Here is a 22,581-nt window from a genome sequence, read left to right as displayed (position 1 = left end):
AAACACTGGAAATATCTTTTCCTGTGACGAATCTGTCTCTGGTGCAGCTGTATGACAGGTTCAGTTTATTCCTGAGGATGCAAAGCCTGGTTTTGGCCAGAGAAGCTTATCAGCATTTTTATACCATACAAAAGCAAAGAGCATTTACTATAATTATATATTGACATGTGGAAAAAGAAGTGTTTCTGATTAAAATACTTTTTTGTTTTTCTTACTTTAAGAAGTAATAAACTATAGCATTGAGAATCTGAATATTAGTGACTATGATTTATTGAAATGACAATATTCTGTCTTAGTAATGTTAGTAGAACAGAACGAGCTATTTTTAGTTCGCATATGTTTTGGAAGCATTGACATCAGAGAGAGTCTTGAAGTGGAGCTGCATTATTTCACCTCTTTAATTAGTAACCCACAGGTGACATTTATGTTTGGAAACTGGTGATATTTTTGTGGAAAGTCGCATAAAACCGGAGTATTTATGGTGCCCATAAAATCATTGAACTTCATCTTGCTGCATAATGGCAATAGTTAGAAGCCTAATTACACTCTAAAGCCTGCCTGGAGACTAGGCTACTGTCACTGAACATGTTCAGTAGACTGTTATGCCAGTGAATTGTAGCCTGGTTCTTGACATTGGCTGAAGTAATAAATTTTCCCTTGTAGGTCCTAACAAGGAATGGTTTCTGTAAGATTCCAAAATAATCTGAGAAAGGAATGAACTGGCCCCCATTTAATCAGTTGTCATTTTAATCTTTTAATATTTTTTTCCTTTACCCAAAAGCAAGAAATGAAAAAAAGTTCTAGAAGTATGATAAAGGATCAGATTAAAACATACATCTTGCTCTTTTTCACCTTCTGGAAAATCTCAATTTGACATTCTCCCTGAGGACTCATGAAATGAATGCAAGTGTTGTCCTTGACCTCTGTGGACTAAATTCTGTAAGCGAGAATTTAAATTTATGCTTTTTGATAGTTTTGAGAAGTCTATAACTTCTCTTTTTAACCTACCTTGCCTATCTATCTCTTCAACTCTTACAGATGAACTTTTACAAAAGTAGTTTTTCTGCTGATTTCCTGATTAATTAAATCTTTTCTTATTCTTTGACATTATCTTTCTTTGAAATACATATGGGAAAGTACATATCCAAATTATATGAGTATTTTCCCCTGCTATTTTATTACAAATGTTATACCTCAGTCTTTTCTTTCTAAATAATTTACTTAAAATGTTATAATCCTGATCAATCTGTTGGCTACTGTTTTGTTAATTCCATTATCTTCCATCTTGCTTCATTCTTCAGTTACCCCATTAAAATTTAAACTAGTACTGTTTTTATATTTGAAAGTACCACCAATGAATGCTGAACATCTTGACTATGTCTACACTATTGTTTCAGGCTTGTTGTCCAGAGTGAATCTGTTCTTGAGACTGGCCAGGAAGTGTCCCTCAGAGCTGAAGCAGATATATCTGTGGCCATATTCCTATTAATTTTGAGTCAGTACTTAAAGGTTCTCCCACTTAGCGGTGTGGTTCCAGAGAGTTTAATAAGTGGTTTTTTTACTAGCTTTTTTTTTTTTTTTAATTCCTTCCCCCCCCCCCTTCCCCCCTTTTCTAAGCTTTATCTACCTGTGGCTTCAAGTATCTTTTTCTAGGTTTGGAGTCCAATAAAAAGGTTAACCAAAACATTCTGTTTATAAGGCATCATGTTTCCTCTGAACAGCAACAGGTCCTATAGTTTACTGCATAGAACTCCTGCTAGATGGTCCCACCATGAATGTAACAGTTAGTGTGTAATATCCCTGGCTACAGTGCTTACCTCAAAGTATTCATTAAGTAACTTCTGCAAATTATTTTTACTTTGCTTTTGGAATTTTTTTAGTTGATGTTCAAACATCACTGTTAATGGGACACAGTCCTTATGGTTGTTGTTCACCAAATGAAAGAGGTTATTAGTAAAATGTGATCATATCTAAAATACCTGCAAATTCAAAACACGTGTTTTGCAAGTACTGTCCAATATTTGCTTGCAATTTTCCGTTTCCTTGAGTATGCCTGCCAATATTTTATCTTTCTGGAATATTTAATAGAAAACAAACACAAAAGAGGACACAAACAATGAAAAGCATATTTAAATTTGAATTCAAGTCAATATTTGATATTTTGGGTATTCTGCAAGCACTTTAATAGTTAACTATATGTTTTGATAGAATTCTACTTCTCTTTTGCTGGACTTGGTTGATCCTTTTCATTCCCGGAAGCTTTATTGGTTTTGCACACGTTACTGTTCTCATGGTCTTGCACTTTAGTGTTCTTTGAAAAGAATAATCAGCATTAGATGAGCAAATCATTATACCCTTCCTAAATAAACTTGTTTAGTGAGAAAAAAAGATCCCATATTGAGCTGTCACATATGTCTCACAGATATTTAGTAGTGATGGCTTTTTGGGTTTGTTGTGATGGATTTATTTAGAGGTCCACATTTGTATCTATGAATATAATACTTCCAACTACTTCTGGACTCTGCTAGGAATAGTGCTTCAGCCTAGCAAAACCGCTTGTTGAACTGGAAGCTGTAATGCAGCTAAAGCTTGGATATGAAAACTTTTCTTCAAACATGCATAGTGCCATAAGCTATTATTTTAAAATCCAAACCAGTGGTATTATGATGACTTGAGGATTCAGTTGAGGATTTAGTTGAGGACAGAGATTTCTGTCACCAGTGGGATCTTGTTGTACAACAGGTATAAGCACAGCCCTGTTTCAATAGTTTATAATTTAAAAGGACATGAAAAAGATTGAGTGTAGAGGCAGAGGTGTAAAACATGATTAATTAGATAAGGAATAATAGGTAATTTACATTATTCTAAAGTTATTACTTGTTTATTTCAGAGGCATAAAACAAGCTGTGACCGTTCAAATGGAATTATAGAAATGGTGATGGACCAATTTACAATTGACAATGAAGGTACCTACACAGTGCAGATTCAAGATGGAAAGGCGAAGAACCAGTCTTCATTAGTTCTCATCGGAGATGGTATGTTCACTGAAACATTGAAACTCTAACTCTGATGAAGAAATGAACTTCAATTATTCTTTGAGTAATTTTGTGACTAACAACTCATTTTTCATTCACTTCTCAAATTTAGCATTCAAGGCAGTATTGGCTGAGTCTCAGCTCCAGCAAAAAGAATTTCTCAGGAAGCAAGGTAAGACAGAATAGATAGGTGACTTTATGCCCAGTTTGCAGCTAATGATGAATAATAAATACCTGGTGAATACTAAATGCTTTCAGCTTCCACTGATTTCATTAGAAGACGAGAATATTGCACAGTGTGAGGAAACATTCAACCCTTGTTGGATCTTGTTTTCTAACATTGTCATATGATGCATTCAAATTGTGATGGAACTTTCACTAAGTAAATATAGTGGGAGTACTTACAAGATGTTATTTTTACTCAGCATTTATGTGAAGTGTGCCTACTGCAGGCTGTGATCCAGCAGAACATTTCAACACATTTAGTTTTAAGCACGTAAATTGTCACTTCAATATAATTGATGGAAGAGTAAACATCAGACAAGTAAGATTAAAAACTTGATCCTGTGGTTTCCATCTAAGCAAAATTCTAGGAATTACATGTATATTTGCTGGATAGTCACCACACAGTTACAGAGTTTGCTATATAATTGTTATCATATTGTTTGCAGATGAAAGTACTATTGGATATCTAAATCAGAATTCTATCACTGTGAAATCCATAAAAATTAAGTTTGAGCTGTAGTTTGTAATTTTCACTCGGCAAGCAGATAACTTTTAGGATGAAAGTAACAATAGTAATTAAAAGCATTTATTCTAAGTAGCTTAAGTAAGATTCTCTACATAAGCAATGTAATTCCATTATTTTTTTCTTTTTTTTTTTTTTTTTAAAATATGATTTAAGAAAAGATTTATACCACTTACCGCATAAACTCACAGGATCTTTCAGTTCTCAGTGATTTAAGCGAAAGTCTGGGACTTTGTTACCTCCTAGATCTGGGTATTGCAGTTATGGGTCCTGATCTTGCAGACACTAAAGCATAAATTTACTGACATGAGTAACCACAATAACTTTTAGAAGGCTGTGAATGTCAGTTAATTTACTTGAGTTTATGTATATTCACAGGATTGGAGCCTCAGTGTGTAAAAGGAATATTTCCTGTTCTGTTCGTAATGTTAAATCTATTTTTTTAACTTCATAGAATTTGGTAAAATAATGTCTGTCATGCTTTGAACATTTTATTAGGTGTTTGGATACATTTATTTATTCTCCAGTTCCTTTTGCATTGAAGACATTGTTTGTACGCTTGTTTGTATCTACTCAGTTTCTTTCCTATGCTTAGTTTCAGTTGGGCATAAACATATTTAGAAAACTCATTTGTCTCACTGTTTTACATTTTGGAATACTATATGACTTATCATACAGAGATGAACCTCAGATTTCTAAGCTGTACTTTAGAAACTTGGGTCAATACAGTAAGAATTTACTGCAGGATTTTCCTTCCAGTCCATGGGGAGTTCAGGAGTTCCATCTCATCTTTCTGGTGTCAGGATGTTACAACTGTCATCCTTTTTCTTTCTTTCACTGGATCTTTCTGATACTCTAATCTACCATATATTCAAGACAACTTTTTTTCTTAGGTCCTCACTTCTCAAAGTTTTTGTGTTGGAAAGTTACAGAGGAATGTGAAGTTTTACTCGCTAGTAAGGTGAGGAACACGCTTGAAATTTTTTTTTAGAATGTGTTAATTAAAAATTGAGGCAAGAAAATGTGAGGAAAGTTTTTAATATTTAAAATTAAAAGTTTCATAGTAAAACTTTTTTATTATTTAGAAATATTTAAAATCACTTCAATTACTACTTTTCAGTAGTAGTATTCATTAAAACAACAAAAAACCCCAGGACGTTTCTATATGTGTTAGGTGATCTAATTATTTGTAATAATTGTGAGCTATAAAAATAATTAAAAAAAAAAAAAAGTATCGTTCTCTAGTAGTCCTTCTTCCTTCCTCAAAAAATTGACACAAAAAGCTAGGGTTCAAACTCTTTCCTCACCATTTTCTTATTTGGAGGTTACTCTCCCAAAACGTCTCTTATTTAATCAGATGTAACCAAATATGCAACAAAGGGTTCTAGATTTAAAGTTATAACATATGATTTTTATTACATTTGACCAACGACTTTTGAATCTTAACTAATGTGTACGGAATTCAGAATAACTTCTGCTATTAACATCTTTATATGCCATTATAAACTGATATATTGTCATTTTTGTCGCTCTTCTAGAGTGACTAATTACAGGCCTGAGTAACTGAGTTAGTTGAATTCAACATGCATCAAACTCCTCTTCATTGCCTTTTTCTGTAATATGGTCTCCTTTGTGTTTTCTTCACTTCTTTTGAATAAGTTTTTGGCTTTTAATTAGACTAACTTGAGTCATTCATTATGAGAAATTTGCATGCACATTTGTGGGGTTTTTTTCTTCTTTTTTTCCTGCTCACTAATTAGGAGACCTTTAACCTCAACTTATTCCCTGCAGAACTGACCTGGGTGGTGAAGCTGCCATTCTGCCTGCCCCCATTTTAGGGCTCAACACTCATTAGTTAACATGGTACCTTTGCTGGTATGAGGCTGTATAGCTGGAGTACTTTATAATCTTGATGTGATTTGCTTCAGGCATGAACCCTGCTTATCCTTTCATTCACATGGGGAATTAAACGTTGCTGAATCAATTATGCTAGTGTTAATTCTCTACAAATTCATCTGAAATTATCCTTCTTTTCATTGACTGTCAAGCCTGTTTGTATGATTGAAACTATGAAAGGCTGAGTGTCTGATTATATGCTTTTCACCAGTGTACTTTTTGTTCATAAGGTCAGAACATTTTATGTAAATGAAATCTAGGATGTGGGCTGTTTGCACACTCATCATTTTAACTATGCCATTGACCTTATAATGTTTGTTACTGTTAGTATGTGGCTGGCTATTAGGTTCCCATGCTACTGTTGTTATGCCTGTTTATGGCTGATATTTGTACATAGGAAGAGTTTGAACAATAAAGCCTGCGTTTGTCCTACGAACTTCAGACACCTGACATTCAAGTTAGAATTGTGGCTGCCCTGGGCTATTTCTGTGGTAATAAAAACATCTACCTGCTCAGGCCATATCATAGCACTTGTCCCTGGTCTCTTCTAGGCTCTGTTTAGTGCTCCTGTGCATCAGAGGCATTTTTACCTCTTGAAAGAGCCTGGGTTAATGTGAAGGAAGTACCTACAAAAGAGGGCTTTTTGCCTTGACTTTCTCAAAGGCCATGGCATGAAGCAGGGGAGTTAGGAAACCAGGGCAACTGGAAGCTTGTGCAGGGCACAGGGCTGACTGAATGATCCAGGTCCATTAGCAATAATAATGAACAAAGAGTACATCAAAAGTAATATACATTACTTCATGTACTGCTTATTTTCTATGTGATTGAACCTGGTGGACTTTTGATTGACTTAGTATTTGATTCTGATACAGCCGGGATTGATGATCTTGTTCTTGGTATTGTAGCCCCTGTGTGCTAGTAGAACATGTTTGTCCATTTGAATGATAATTTGATGGTGGTTACTTTTTATTGTGTGTTTATTTTTCTTCATATGGCAGCATCTATTATAATTTTTCCTTAAGTACTTCTAAATCGCATAATGTTCAGAAGCTACCTGCTCTTGCGTAACTTTGGCCCTTATTTGTACTGTCTGTTAAACGCAAGTTTTTTGATGTGTGCCTAAACAATGAAAAAGGGAACATTTCATTGCAAATGTCAACATGAAATAACTTTGGCACTGCAAATTGCATGTGTCTGAAACTCAGTCTGTTTACTGTCAGATTGAGTGCTAACAGTCTTTGATGAAAAATTGTTGAAAAGCATTAAAGGCTTGTTCCTTCAGGCTTTGTTCAAATAAAATTGCCACCCATGTCGTATGACGACAGGAACAGTCACTTTTAGTTACTGGTAAATGTAAAATGCTGCTAACTTTTCTCAACCAAGGCATTGCTTTGGGCCAGGCTGTGATCTCAAATACTCTGTCAGAGATCCATAGCAACCACACTGGTTATTAAGCAGCAATATCTGTGATTAATTTAAGCAGGTTTTATAGCGATGTCCAGGAAACAGTATAAGTGGCCCTCCTGTTTGTCTAGTCACCTCTATGGAGAGCTTTCATAGAGCTGTTCATCTATGGAACGACTTCTCTAATGTGAAAGGGTTAGAAATTAGTGCATGCTTTATCCTCCAAGCAAGCCACTTGGAAACTGTTTAAGATCTGTATTAACTTCTGGGCTGCCCTCTGTACATTTGTTCAGCTCTATTTTAAGGAGGCTTTTTAAAGCAACTGCCTGGGGTCTAAGAAATGTACTGCCAGCTTTGTCCTTCTACCGAAGCCACTCTGACTGAGAATTCAGGCCACAGATAGAAATGCCATCACATTTTTGTGGTTTTTGAAGGGCATGGAGATAGTGATGTCAAATAAACCATCATGTTTCAGAAAGGGAGAAAAATAAAATATATTGCCAAGGTTTCTAAAAAGAGCTGGGCTTTTAGTTTCTTTGAATTCACAGTTTGAGGTCATTCATCCATCTATATTTAAGTGCCACCAATAAACAATTTGTATTTCAAAATTAGAGCAGTACTTGAGGTATAGCTGTAGTCTGTTTTTGCATTGCTTAGATGAGCTGCTGATACTATAGCAAAATCCTAGCTTTCAAGCAACTTCTCTGCATTTGCATTGCATTGTTAAGTCCCTTTGTGTTGGGAGAGACTGCAGTTTGTAGGATTTCTAAAGTGTTTGTACTTCCCATAAGATCGAATGCAGTAGAAAAAGAGGATTTCTGGTGCAGCTCGCAATTTTGAAGTCTGAAATGCTTTCCAAATAGTAATTCCAGATGCTTTCTTTTTGTCCTGAAAGACATTGCTTAGATAGCTGGGATAAATCTGCAAATTGGCTGAAGACTCTCTAAGACAGGGGGTAAATTCTGCATACAGCTCTCTAAAGATACATGCAAACAAAAAAAGGTAAAGGAGAAAGTTTAGGAACTGTAATTTCAAAGATACTTCTCACAGATACCTCTAGATAAACTACAACCACATAGAAAGAGTGCAAAAACCTTTAGGAGAAGAGATCGATGGGATTGATAGGACAAGGGGTAATGGGTTTAAACTCAAACAGGGGAAGTTCAGGTTAGGTATAAGGAAGAAGTTCTTTACTGTGGGGGTGGTGAGGCACTGGAATAGGTTGCTTAAAGAAGTAGATGCTCCATCCCTGGCAGTGTTTAAGGCCAGGCTGGACAGAGCCTTGAGTGACATGGTCTAGTGTGAGGCATCCCTGCCCATGGCTGGAGGGTTGGAACTAGATGATCTTAAGGTCCTTTCCAACCCTAACCGTTCTATGATTCTATGATTGCCTTTAAGGATTTAACAGGGCTGTGAAGCTGTAAACTGTATACGTCTGACCAGTTCTATGCTGCAAATAAATGCTGTAGGACGATGATTTGCTTTGTAGGGCTTTGTTGAAATCGGGTTTTTATTTAGATTTATTTGACATGTGTTAAACAAACCCCTGGCTTCTGTTGAAAGTACCTGTGTGACTACATACAGCGTGATAACTTTAGTACATAGTCAGACTTTTGTGCCTTTTCTGTTGTACAGGTTGCAAACACGAAGAAGGAGACTGTTTTCAAGTGGTATAAGGACGGTTCTGGGATTGATGTTGATGAGGTGCCTGATCTGCAGAAGGAAGAATGTCACCTCAGTATTCCCAAGGTACAGTATCACCTATTGTTAGAATTGATAGTTTCTGCTTGACATGCTATAGATTTGCCAGGCAGAGCACTAAACCAGCTATCATGATTTCTGTGAACTATTTTAAGAAAAAGCATATTTGCTATCCTTCAATTATGTGCTAAGTAACTAATGATAGTAAAAGAGTATCTATTTTCGCTATCAGCTCATGCTTAAATTGCTTCAGTGTCCTTAGGTGAACTCTATCTCATTCTTTCTTATTGCTTATTAATTTTTCAATTTGTAAAGCACCTTATTCCTGACAGTGTTTCAGTTTCATTGCCCCAAATGAATAGGTTTAAGGTATATGGCTATTTAAGATTTATCTTTATGCAAACAAGATAACCTAACTTGTTAGGTGTCTGAAGCCTTAACTTGCGTAATTGTTGCCTTCAAAGTTTGAAATGTCCCTGGACTGAAATTTTCTGCTTAATGTGCATTCCATTTAATGGATATATTTATTTTATTTCTTAGTTTCTTATTCTTCTAATTTCTTTCCTTCATTTCACTTGTAACTGGACACTGACTTTCCAGTGGCTTCACTTTTCTTGTGCAGACTTTTTTGGGGGAAGGAGGTTTCTGCTTGTTTTGAATTGCTGTTGTTACTTGTCATTCAATTATATGATGCTTCTACTATGATTTACTTGCTTATAGATTTGTATAAGTCTAAATCTCAATCTCAATCAGATAAGCTCCAAACTATATGTAATATATAGTTATATATTTTCCTTCAGGTTTTAAAATAAATTAAGATAAAAACACCTAAACCAAAAACTCCTACTGCCTTTAACATAGTATCATGGTGTTAGGTTTTAGAATGTGAGCTCTCCAAGGGTAATGAATTCATTATTTACTTAACATAGACATAATTTGACTACAGTTGCTGCTTGAATGAAAGCTACTGAGATGATATTTGGACAGTTAAAGGATATAAATTTATTATGCTTTACATTGATTGAAAAAAGTAATAGTTCTAGTTAAAGAAAAATTGCATTTCTAAAGTTTGTGTGGGTTGAAGTTACCCTTTGTTACATCTTACTATACTACTTGTAGTTTCTATGGATCAGGATCAATCCTGTCTGTCTTTCTGGAACAAGAGAAAAAACACAGTTTCTCAAGGCAATTGAACTGAAATCAGAATATGTTTTAGGCTTAAAAACTAAATACAGGTCCATAAAGAAACATGTACAAGCCATTCATAGTTTCTGTTTAATCGCTGGTAAGATTACTTAGCCAGAATGCAGTACAATGTATTTTTTTTTGGTTTAGGAAATCGTGCAGGGGTTGAGCAAATATTGTACTATTATCAAGTTTGTCAGTAAACATCTTGTATTTTCCTTGTAGCTGTCTCGCAAAGATGAAGGAGTTTATAAGGCAACACTATCAGATGATAGAGGTCATGATGTATCTACTCTTGAATTATCAGGAAAAGGTAACATTCAGTTTACTATATTGAAACAATGATCACATGTTTCCAAGAGGTATCAAAGGTCTATCCTTGTAAAACGCAAGTTAGCAAATGTTTTTGGGATGCTTTGAGTTTCAGTTCTCTTCATATGTTATAGAGGCCTGAACTGCATTATCACCAGTTTAGAAAAGGAGACACTGGGCACTGTAATGATTAATCTCTAGCACTCTAACAAGTAAGAAATTAAGTAAGTTTTTAATCAAAGAGACACCCCTTTTATGTGAGGTATTTTGTGGAGAGCTTTCTTTCTCTGAGATTTTTTAAACTTTAATGTCTACAAGAACTCCTAAAGCACCAAAGTGCTCAATATGTTGATATGGGACTGTCAATGGGGACTGAGAGTTGTTTTGATTGTAAAATCCTAAAGCTGTTTTGTGAGTTAACTCCACAGCAGCTCAGCCCTACACAACCACTTGCCCACCCTCCTCCCCCCCATCTTACCCTTCTCCCCTCTACCTCCTTGGTGGGATGTGGGAGAGGACTGGAAGAGGAAGACTCGTGGGTTGAGATAAAGATATTTTAATGGGTAAAGCAAAAACCATGAACACAAGCAGAGCAAACCAAGGAATTCATTCACCATTTTCCATCAGCAGGTGGCTGTTCAGCCATCTCCAGGAAAGCAGGGCTCCATCATGCATAACAGTTACTTGGGAAGACGAAACACTATGACTCCGAACGTCCACCCTTCTTCCTCCTTCCCCCAGCTTTTATTGCTGAGCATGATGTCGTATGGTCTGGGATATCCCTTGGGGTCAGCTGGGGTCAACTGTCCTGGCTGTGTCCCCTCCCAACTCCTTGTACGCCCCCAGCCTACTCACTGGTGGGGTGGGTGAGAGCAGAAAAGGCCTTGGCTCTGTGTAAGCACTGCTCAGCAATAACAAGAACGTCTCTGTGTCATCCGTACTGTTTTAGCCACAAATCCAAAACACAGCACCATACAAGCTGCTATGAAGAAAATTAACTCAATCCCAGCCAAAACCAGTACTATCTCCACCCCTTATTCCATACCATTTATGCCATGCTCAGGTCCCACACTATCCAAGACATCCTCATTAACCACCTCCTCACTTCCTGTCCTTTGATATATATAGATATCATTCCTTTAGTCTATGGATTTTCAAGTAAGGAATAAACAAAAAGCACAGTAGTTCTCCATCTTATGGTCAGGAGTCCTTTCAGCTTCCATAGTCTATACTTCAACTGTGGCAAGACTGTGCTGTGCTGGAAACGTACAGTGAAATGCCTATTTAGAGAATTCGGTGTCTAATTCTGTAGGCACAGGAGGCTTTGGAAATGTCAGCCAGCAAAACCACAAGAACTGTGGTGTTAAAACAAACAGTGTGCCTCCTAAACGGTGGAATTAGCCTTGATATGTAAAAGATAAGTAGACAAGTTTAACAGAACAGGGCCTTGGAAGACTGCATACTTTATGGAGTGAGTTAGTTCAGGCTCAGTATACATTGGCATTCAAATGAAGATAAACACAAAGAAGGGTAAGATAATCTAGTCTAAAATGTACCAATGATAGGCATTTAAATAAAGTTTAATGTGTTATCAGATATCAGAGTGATCTACTGTAATTCTATGTCTACCTAAATGTTCAGTGAAAACAAAACTTTAGTTTACTTCTGAGTCTGTAATAAAGACTGATTTGTAGCCAACATGAATGATTTTTATTCAGCTTTTCTTCTTTGCTTAGGTCCCACCAACTAGTTCAAAACGAACCTTGTTACATCCCACCTGCATGTAGACATTTGACCTAAACAAATATTTTTTGCTGAGTCCTAATAGAGGGAGAAAGGCATGTTTAAATATTAACTCAGTTTACCAAAGATCTCAACATTTTTTTTTAGGAGGTTGGGGAAATACCTGAAATAAGAGGAAAAGATGAATATCAGACTGAGTTCTTAACCTGTGGTTTTATGGCTTAAGAACTTGGTCTTTACCTCAGAAGGCTGTATCATCACTTGATAGTCTTTCAGGTATTTGTCCTCCATATAAATTCTGCCCATTATTCTTTCTTAAAAAAGCTCAATTTAGACAGCATAAGTAATATAACCCCACTTTACCAGACATTTATAATGTCATGTATACACAGTATGCAATTCATGTCCTCATGATAATATGCCAGTAAAAGCATACTGGAGTTTGCAGATGGTTATGGAATTGGATCACTATTTATTTTAGCAAAGATATATAATGTGCAGATAGGGAGCAATACAGACCAAATATACAAGTAGCATTTTCTGAACTTCATGCATTTCGCTGTTGCCCCTATTTATAAAAATTCTTCAGCCTTGAATATACATTTTTCAGATTATGGCACTTCTTTCTTTTTCTCTCTTTCCATTTTACGCAGTGACATTGAACAGGATTGTTCTGCTATAAGAGAGTTCCCTTGCTTTTCTGCCCCTGTCTCCAGAGTTCTTCCCTCCTGCAAACCCATCAGCTCTGTGATATTGCAAAAGCTTGATATGATACCTGGTTTCTTTCACTTGCTGTTGAAGGGGTTTACATTTGTCAAATGCTGTCTTACAGGGAGCAAGTGAAAACTATTTTCACCTAGAATGGGATATTCTCTCTTTCCCTTCTACTCTCCTTTGAATGCAAGCTATCCAGTTTTAGTGACCTTTTATTGTTTCTGGCCTGAGGGGTACAAAGAGAAAGATTTGACAGCAGTCAGCTCACTCCACACACGGTGGAGATACTGAGTGACACAGCAGAGAATTAGTATGCTGTACACAGACAGTCTCTAATTTGTTCCATACACCTGTTGCAATTCTAATGGTTTTCTTTACCTAAGCGTGTGAAAATTTCCCTTATTGCTTTAATGAAATTGAGCATAACAAAGCTATATTCAGATTGAATTTTGATGATGCATTTTCTTTCTTTTTTTTTTTTTTCTTTTCAGTGTATGATGATATAATTCTGGCATTGAGCGAAGTCAGTGGTAAGTAAATGCTGTCTTGGATTTTCTTGTAAGCTTTCTATGTTAAAGTCATCTGAGCCTGAGGCAGACAATTTTCATTATAAGTGGGAAATCTCTGAGAGTCATGATGCTTATATTATTATGGACACGTTATAAAGTTTCTGTATTGGCAGTTGACCTTGCTAATTGACACTATTAAAAGGGAACAAAGTATTATTCCACCTGGATTGTTTGGTTTAGATATTGTGACAATGCTGTAGGCATAATTTTCTTCCCATAAGTAAGTGAACCTTGATACAGAGAGAACGAGGTGCTGATCCTGCTCCCAGTGAGAAGCTGGGTGTTGTTCCACTGAAAGAACAGGGGTTGCACAAGAAGAAAATTTTTGTGCAGCTAGAATCATGACGCTACAATTTCATGGCAATTACATGACTAGCTTATTTCACAACAGATCTTGCTAGTCCTAATGCTCATCTATAACAATAAAACCATAAACTTATACTGAACTTTCACATGATATAAACCAGCAGATCGCCTTTGAGAGGCATGAACAATTGCCTCGTTGTGGTAGTTGAGAATCAGGCTCGGATTTTGACTTTTTTTTTTGTCCTGGCAGTACAAGTAGTCCCTTTGACTTTCTCCTGTTCATTCCACTATCCTATTTGATCTGCATATATCCTATTTCACATAGGTAAGTCAGCCTCTCCACTGAAGATCCTTTGCACTGAGGAAGGAATAACACTCCAGTGTTTCTTGAAGTACTACAATGAAGAAATGAAAATCAACTGGTCTCACAGGTACATGAGAATATTTTTTCAATTTTGTTTGAGAAAAAATACAATCATTATGATATACTATTTACTGTTGTGTGCCATTTGTTTAGTAAGTGGACCACATTAATGAATTTCTCTGTTCAGCATTTCTTATACTCTTTTCACATAGATAGTACACTCAGAAAAAGAAATATTAGCAGATTTAGCCAACGCCTATCAGGAGGACACTAGTAACCAGAAAAAAAAGAATCTACAGTATTCCAGCCTCTTATTCGACATGAGACTGTCTTCCACTATATTGTCTGGTTGGTTCAAAGATAGCAAACTATTTAAGCATAGTTTTCTATGCTGCCCTTTTCTCTAAATGGATGAAATTCTCCTCCAGTACTAGGTGAACACCGAGGATCTGCTCTCACAGTTTAATAAAAGCCTATATTAAGATACGATTCTTTTTTTTTTTTTCCAAACTGATACAGTCTTAAGTAAGCCAAAATATCTCACTTAAGATATATTAAAAATATCTTAATTCTGCTCTTTTTTGAAAAGTTATTCAGTGGGGCACAGAATACTTTGAGAATAGCCCTCCAAGCTGAGAATATAACCAGAAATGAGCTTTAAAGTTCACAATATTTTTCCACCTTCATGTTAAATTAGTCTTTGACTTTAGAAGCACTCATCTGTGTATTTACAGTTAAATGTGTGTTCAAATGCTTAGCTATGTCAGGCCCTCATTTGTTTGAAACTGCAGCTGATGTTTGGAAGGATTTAAAATCTCTTCAAGTATTTTCAACTTTCACATTCCTTGATGGCATAAAAAGATGACACACAGTGAATCAGTCTGACTTGGACAAGGAAGAGGCTGATTTATCAGCATGTTGGTCTAGTTTTGCAATGCTGTCCAGCCCTTAATTTCTATGAAGGCAGGAACGCAAGAAAAGTGTCAGTGATCATCAGGTTCAGCGAGCTCGAGAACACTTCTGAAAGGGTGTGTAGCTGTACTCATAACTCCGGCTTTGTATTCAGTAACTTCTGTTTCTTTTTTTCAGTAAATGTCATACTAATATGATGGAAAAGAGAAGATTTTTTTTCTCTCCCCCTCCCCCTTTTTTTTTGTTTGTTTGCTTTTTGCCTCTGCCTTTTACCATATCCTGCTTGAGTTTTAAAAGTGACTTAGTTCATACCACCATCCGGTTCATGGAAATATAAAACCAGAGAATGTTACATGGTTTATCTGAAAATATCAGTGTGCATATTTGTATTTACATACAGACACCTCTCCCCCTCCTAATATTTCAGATTTTGTGGTGTCTTACACATTGATTGTCTTAAAGATCGTTCAACACAAATTGTGAACCAGTAAAATTTCAGGCCTTCCTTGAATACAATGATTATAAACCAGAGTTATTAAAGCTAAAACAATGACTAAAACAAACAAACTCCCAGCCTCTGCAAACTTCCCTGCTCTTTTAAAAGGGATTTTATGCAACTTTTTATTTAATTTATTTTTAAATGAAAAGCTAGACAATCCATGTTATTTTACCATTGTCTGCACATCATGAAACACAACATGTAGATTTCTAGCTTGTTTTGAATTATCCACCACACTGCATAGCAGGGAACATAATACAAATCCTAAAGCCAGCATGCATCATCCACTCATGGCACATTGGGGAATATTACGTTTAGTATTTTCTAAGGTAGTAGTTTCTATCCAGCTATCTAATTTGGTACGCTGAACTCAACATAGTCATCTTACAGAAAGGGAAATAATGAAAATTTCTTTCTCCATGAAAGTAACTCTGCTGTGAAGCCAAATCAGCCCTGTCTGGACAAATAAAATAACTGATCAAACAGAAGCTGATGCTGACTTAATCTTTTAAAAATTCCAGCTAAAGACGCTTGGGGAGGAAGGACAGAAAGAAATATTTCTTTAGTTAGTGAGTGGAAGCGAACTTCTCTTCAAAGCATTAAAAGCGGTCTGCTTCGCATGCTCTCACTAAATAGCTTCTTCTATTTCCACTTTTCATGACAGATTATGGACGAGAAGAAACCCCAGTCTGAATCAGTAGGGCATTTCTTATATTCTTAGCTGAGAAAGGGATGATAAGTCAGTATAATGCCACTGTTTTTAAAGACCTATTTATTATTCAGTTAGAAAATTTGCTTCTTGTTCTTAAAAAACCCACCAAAGGTGTATTTTGAGTTGATGCAAGACCAATGCATTCTAGGCAAATATTTTATTGTTTTCTTAATCAATTTTTGAAGTAAAGGTAAAGATTTTTTCTTGTCAGAAAAGATTATTTGCCTCTAGTTTGCTACGCTGATGTATTCTATGTTAATGTGTATGAAGTGTACAGAACTCTAAATTTATGCATCGTTTTCCCATACTCACATGTATGTGCAAGAAGATATAAAAAAAGCTGATTGTATATGTGGAGAGAAGGGTAATGAGAAGAAGGTGAACAAATTAATCTTTGGAATTTAAGCTCAAGCTAATCTTCCAAAGTGTTTTATACCCGCACAAGGAAGAAAAGAATCTTCTGGGAAATTGCTCGTTAGTTGCTGTTTATCTGTAGATTAAGTATGGGATGTTATTCTTTGTAACTTACAGATGATTTCCTATGGATAATATACATTAGAAGAATGTTCATATACATTTCTATTAATTTTTTCTAGGGAATCTAAGATTTCTTCTAGTGAAAAGATGAAGATTGGAGGTGGAGAGAATGTTGCCTGGCTGCAGATAAGTGAACCCACTGAAAAGGATAAGGGGAACTATACTATTGAAATCTTTGGCAACAAGGAATCCTACAAACGCACACTTGATCTGTCTGGGCAAGGTATATTTAGAATACCATACTTCTATGGTGACTTCTTGTGGATTAAACAGAATTTACTGGCAAGAATGAGAGGAATGATGGTAAAACCAGAAAGCCTTTGGTCAGAACCAGTTGTAGTTTAGTTGCATAGCTGTTACGATAGTTTTAATCTTATATCTGTTTCCACCACCAGTGGTATGGGGTTTCAGGAGCTTGGTTTTCTGTTTTGCTACTGTGTAACCCTGTATGGATTTTAAAAGAGCTTTAACATGGATATCTGTTTAAACGTTTATACTGAGCCCCAAGTGCAAGTTATGTTAATGAAAAAACCCTCAATTGTTTTGTTCCAGCTTTTGGTGATGCATGTGCAGAATTCCAGCGACTCAAGTAAGTGCTACATCTTTTGCATTTTAATGCCGTAACAAGTGTCTTTCTTTACTTACAGAAAAAATATTTCATTAATAATTTCATTAATAACAATAATTATTTCTCTTCCTTTTCCTCAACAATTTTAGGGCAGCTGCCTTTGCTGAGAAGAGTAAGTTTATTTTACATTTTATCAAAGGTGTTCTACAATCTAGACTAGTGTTCTTTTTAAGGCATCCATCATGGTATGCTGCCATAGCTTTCAGGGTTCTGTGGCTGCAGAAATCCCCTGTTAGCATATAATACTGCAATAATACTAGTAATTTTTGGATTTATTTGTTTTTAATTCCAATGGCAACCCACTAAAGTTTAACACATTTTGAAAACCTCCAGTGTATCTTCTCGTATCTGCAGAGGTTTGTGAGGCATGAGCTTCTGGGTGTCATATAAGGAGGTATTGACTCTGAAAGCTGCTGCTTTCAGATACTGAATAGTTGAATCTACCTATTAAGTAAAAAATTAGCTGCTAATGCCTGCTGGGCAGTGCTTGCTGAGACACATACAGTAGGGAACCTTATTATTATTAGGGGTTTTAGGAATTCTGGTACTTTGATATCAATTCCCCCAGTAATGACAAGATGCTTCTACCCACAAAGAGAATGGCAGAACAAATTTTCCTTCGACCTTAGATATCACTAAAATGCTAAAAACATCCTCCTAGCTTTGCTCTGTGCCCAAAGCAGAAACTGTCAAGCTCATCAGTAGCTTCGAGGTTGTTATGTGTATCAGTTTAGAATGCTATAGCACAATCTCTGCTAAAAAAAGAGGGGACCATAAGATGCATTAAAAAGAAATAACACATGTTTTTATACATTCAATTAACTAGGAACTACATTTTTTTAAAAGAGAAGTTCGAACAAAAGCTGTGACTAACATGACACCAAGTTATAAAATCGGTAAGAAATTAATAATTTTGAGGTCTAAACATCACATGGCCCATATATTTTTCTTTAACTCCTAGATCGTGGTAAAGTCATTGGTGGTTTGCCTGATGTTGTTACTATAATGGAAGGGAAGGTAAGGACAGTTTTTGTCAAAGAATCATGCTGACTGGTGAGAAGTTCGTTTTTATGGTAAAAGGGGAGGGAATGCAGATGATTTTATAGAAGCTGAAAGCAGAGGAAGATAATTTAAACCACATAATAGTAGAAATTTAATTTAGACACATGCAAATTCTAAGTAAGCACAGGTACCATAAGCTGACTACACAGTCAGAGGAAGCAGAGCCCGATTCAGATCTTAGGCAAGCAAGGTCAGCCTCAAGAGGAATCAGTCTTATAACCAGTTTAAAAGCCACCAATCTGTGGAAAGCAGGAAGGTATACTGGAAATAGGATCTTGCTATTCACCGTCTGTATTTTTGTGTACTTTCTTAAGCAGTTGCTTGTGGCCTCTAAGAGAGCTAGATGGACTTTCATTCCAACAGACTACAGCAGACCAGCTCATGAGCCAATGTGACTCTTACCATCTGCTGGCTATCAAAAGTATGTTGATCAGGCTGTTCATGTCTCTTGTATGAAGTGAATCTTCAGAGACTATAGCTGCATTGTTCTGTATGGAAATTCTTTCTTATCACCAGAGTAAGAGGTTGCACACAGCTCTTCTAACTCTCTGTGTATTTGGCCATTTTCTGGATATCCAGGAGTCGTCTCTTCAGGACGACAGGGGAACATGTCGTCCTTATACCGGATGCTGAAAGCTGTTCAACTCTGGACCATACAGAGATGATTTTCCTCTTGGCCCATTCCTTCCTTTGTCTCTAATACAGGTTCATATCAGGGACCTTCTTATTTTGGCAGACAGAGGCGCCTCACAGCAAGAAAGATGATTGATAGTCTTTTAGGAGGTTAGGTGTAAAGCACTCTACAACCAACATCTTTAAACAATCTAACTGTAAGGAAACAGCTCAGTGGAGCCACCCCTGACTGCATATACACATTAGCTGCAGTTTCATCACACAATCATACTCTAAAAACTACAACCTTAAATTAAAGAAGTGCTACAAAGTGCATTTCCAGAATCATAAGTCTTCAAAGGAGACCTAATGATTGAGGATTAAATAACCGAATATGTGAAAATCTTTGATTTCTGCAATCAAGCAAAAAGGAATGGATCACAAGGAAGTGAGACTTTTTAAAATCATCTTTAAATTAAATATTAACAGGTACCAGGCAAGAGGTGTGTAAGTACAAGTGTGAAAAGTAAGTATAAAAATAAAAAATGAAAAAAAGGTGGAGAGTTTTCTTCATGCAACGGAAAAGTATAACTAAAAAAATACATGGACACAAAGCTTTACTAGTGCTTCTTAAGAGATTATAAATGATTATAGGTCACATCTATAATTTAATAAATTAGAACAGGCCCAAAATTACCTAAAATGACTGTGGAATATATCTTTTCTCTGGTAAGATTTTAATATTAACTTATTAAGACTTGATCAATTATTATTAATTAATTATTAATTGCTTTTAAATGAAGTCACTTCAAAAGGGCAATAGTCATGAAATGTGGCCTGAGTTACAGAAAGGACAGTAAGATTTAAACTCATGCTATTAGACATTAGTTTTATTTCCTAAAATTTTATTTTCATGTTTGCATTATTAAATCTTTAAATATTTTATAGTAAGGCTAATTCCTATAGGCTATTAGTTAACTTTACATCCTACATGATATAATTTCTTAAAGAGTACTCACACACTTATGATGTCACTAAGTTGTACCCAGAGCACGTAAATCTTCCTTCAACATTCCCCTCTGAACTTGGAGGCATGTAGTATGCAGCGCTGCTTCTATATGTGAATATACAGATTTTTTGATCACTTAAAATGTCTTTCTGTTTCATTTTTCCCTTTTCACACCTATTCAGTCATCATCATTCAAGAAAAATGTTGCATAGAAGCATGCATGTATGCACACAGATGGACTTCCTCTGTTCCCTGTGGGTCAGGATTTGGGGAAATCTAACGGGCAATATGGAGGGGAGGGAATATAAAGAAGCATTCTGGTAGAAACTATCAGTTTTGGATTACTAATTGCTTGGAGTATTTTTCTTTGGTTTTGGTTTGGTTTTTTTGGTTTTTTGTTTTTTGTGTTTTTTTCTTTTTTTTTTTTGTTTGTTTGTTTGTTTGTTTGTTTTCCCTAACACAATGGTGCATATATGAAATTCTTAAGGTGACTTAATTATCTAGGGCAGAATTTTGGGCAGAATGAGTTTCAAAAAAAGGTGGATAAAGTAGTCACTAATCAATGCAAATTTTCAAATGGTTCTTTTATTTATTCTGTCATCACTGTACCTAAATACGTAAAGTGTACATACATGTACATATGGAGGTCAAAATGGGATTCAGCAGTAACTATATAAAAATTTGGAAGAACAACTATGAAAATTTTATGGGCTTCTTCAATCTCAGTTCAGTCCTTGGAAAATACCTGAAATATCAGGATGGTCTTCTAGGTCATTTCAGCTATTCTCTCAATAAGCGTGTAATACTTTTATAGCGTTTATGTATTATTTATTCTTTGTGAAATATTTCCATTTTACCAGTCAGCTGCACCTGGAGCCAATGTCCAATGATTCACGTTATGTACTCTGTTTTTAAGTGATTTATTGTTAATCATCTCAAGCAATAACTTCAGGAAGCCTTGGTCAGAAAAGATTTCCTCAGTTCTCCTCCCTGCTGTGTGCAGGGAAACATCAAGGATATTTTTTAAAGCTATCATTGCCTGAACCTCATGTGGGACTAACGGGTTGTCAGGAGTCTCCTGCAGGCAGGACTGCAATGACAGCCCAACTTACCTTCTTCAGACAATGTTACCCTGAGGCTATTATTGCATTACAGTCACTGCTAAGATGGTGGAAAGACTGAATCAAAGAAAAAAAAGAAATATTAAAACCTCTAATTTTCAGTCCTCAGGAACATGATACCTGTCTTAATTTACCAGGAATAAGAAGTGCCTGACAGCAACACTGAGAATATTCTGGTTAAACAAATTTGACTGATCATCAAAATTACTTCTTTTTTCCTCCCTCAGACGCTGAATCTGACCTGTACTGTATTTGGAAATCCTGACCCCGAAGTGTCTTGGTTCAAGAATGACAAGGTTTTTGAACTTAATGAGCACTATGCTTTTTCACTGGAACAAGGGAAATATGCCAGTTTAACAATCAAGGGAGTGACCTCAGAAGACTCCGGCAAATATAGCATCCATGTCAAGAACAAGCATGGTGGGGAAAAAGTGGATGTTACTATAAGTGTGTACAAACATGGTGAAAAAATGCCTGAAATTAAGCCTGGCCAGCTTGCTAAACCCAGCCCAATCCCACCATCAGAGGAAGTCCTCCAACCTTAGGGCAAGGCAACATCCAGTATGAAGAAAAGCTTGACACTATGTTTGACAGACAAAATAGAATACATGAGCTGTAGTTGAGGTATTCCCTCACATAACTTACTGGTAATGTCCAAAGGGAAACTGGGCTTTTAGGAGTTTGCTTTAGGGAGGTAGCTGTGCTATGGTGCTGTATACATCTGCAACAGTCTCATTTTGAATACGTGTAATGGGGTGTGACTTGCAAATAGCAAAAAGCTTGCCAGAGGTCACCATATGCAATGGCAAGTTGCACAAACCTACAGTAAACCTCCATTTCCACTCTCCCCAACCCTCTGCAAAAAACCCCAAACAACCCAACCACCCTCTGCGAAAAAACATCCCATCAGTAAAGGTAGAGAACTGCAGTTTGATACATATTCAGAGATAGTTCCTGCTTTGTTCCACACACAATTTCTTTGGCTTTGAAGCCTCTGATCCTGTAAGTCTAGTGGATAGCATCTCTTTAATAGTGATGCCATTGTTTTATAGTTGTAGCATAGGTCACATGGTTGTATGTTGGTTTTCTTTTTTTGTGTGATAATAAAACCTTAAAAGTCACCCTTGTTACTCACTGCTCCAAATGACACCTAACTAGTTCTGATTACTCTCTTTCATTGTTTAATTATTACTTACTGTACAATTTCACAGCTGGTAGCATACAGATTATCAACTTTCAATAAAGAATGAAAATTATGGTTAACCACAGTCACTGGGTGGCACTTTTGATGTTAATTTACTCTTTATAATACAGGCCAAGATGCAAGCTTAAACTGGTACCAAAAGACATGTATATAATTCAGTCACTTAAGATAATTATGTCTTTGATTCTCCTCTATTCAAAATGAATAACCGAACTCTTCCCTGGGTGAATTGATGTCCTGCTGGGCAAAGATTTCAATATATGCTTATCAAGAAGTGACCAGATAGAATGGGCTTCAGTGAGATTATA

At 36.1% G+C, this 22,581-nt stretch overlaps 1 protein-coding gene across 2 annotated transcripts in view; it reads left to right on the top strand.

Annotated features, from left to right (window-relative positions):
- MYOM2 (myomesin 2) overlaps window positions 1-22,341 on the top strand; it is a 128,638-nt gene extending 106,297 nt beyond the window's left edge. For both annotated transcript variants that reach the window (XM_030489804.1, XM_030489803.1), the window contains exons 27-38: window positions 2,891-3,035; window positions 3,148-3,207; window positions 4,677-4,744; window positions 8,719-8,832; window positions 10,195-10,282; window positions 13,230-13,268; window positions 13,939-14,044; window positions 16,697-16,860; window positions 17,190-17,226; window positions 17,355-17,377; window positions 18,227-18,282; window positions 21,297-22,341. In XM_030489804.1, the coding sequence (XP_030345664.1) occupies window positions 2,891-3,035; window positions 3,148-3,207; window positions 4,677-4,744; window positions 8,719-8,832; window positions 10,195-10,282; window positions 13,230-13,268; window positions 13,939-14,044; window positions 16,697-16,860; window positions 17,190-17,226; window positions 17,355-17,377; window positions 18,227-18,282; window positions 21,297-21,614 (1,218 nt within the window). In that variant the 3' untranslated portion in view covers window positions 21,615-22,341. The remainder of the gene's footprint in view (window positions 1-2,890; window positions 3,036-3,147; window positions 3,208-4,676; window positions 4,745-8,718; window positions 8,833-10,194; window positions 10,283-13,229; window positions 13,269-13,938; window positions 14,045-16,696; window positions 16,861-17,189; window positions 17,227-17,354; window positions 17,378-18,226; window positions 18,283-21,296) is intronic.
- The last annotated feature ends 240 nt before the right edge of the window (window positions 22,342-22,581 follow it).

Source organism: Strigops habroptila, chromosome 6, assembly GCF_004027225.2.
Source record: "Strigops habroptila isolate Jane chromosome 6, bStrHab1.2.pri, whole genome shotgun sequence".
Lineage (NCBI taxonomy): Eukaryota > Metazoa > Chordata > Aves > Psittaciformes > Psittacidae > Strigops > Strigops habroptila.
The sequence above is the reverse complement of the archived record's forward strand: the minus strand, read 5'-3'. Positions and strand labels throughout refer to the sequence as shown.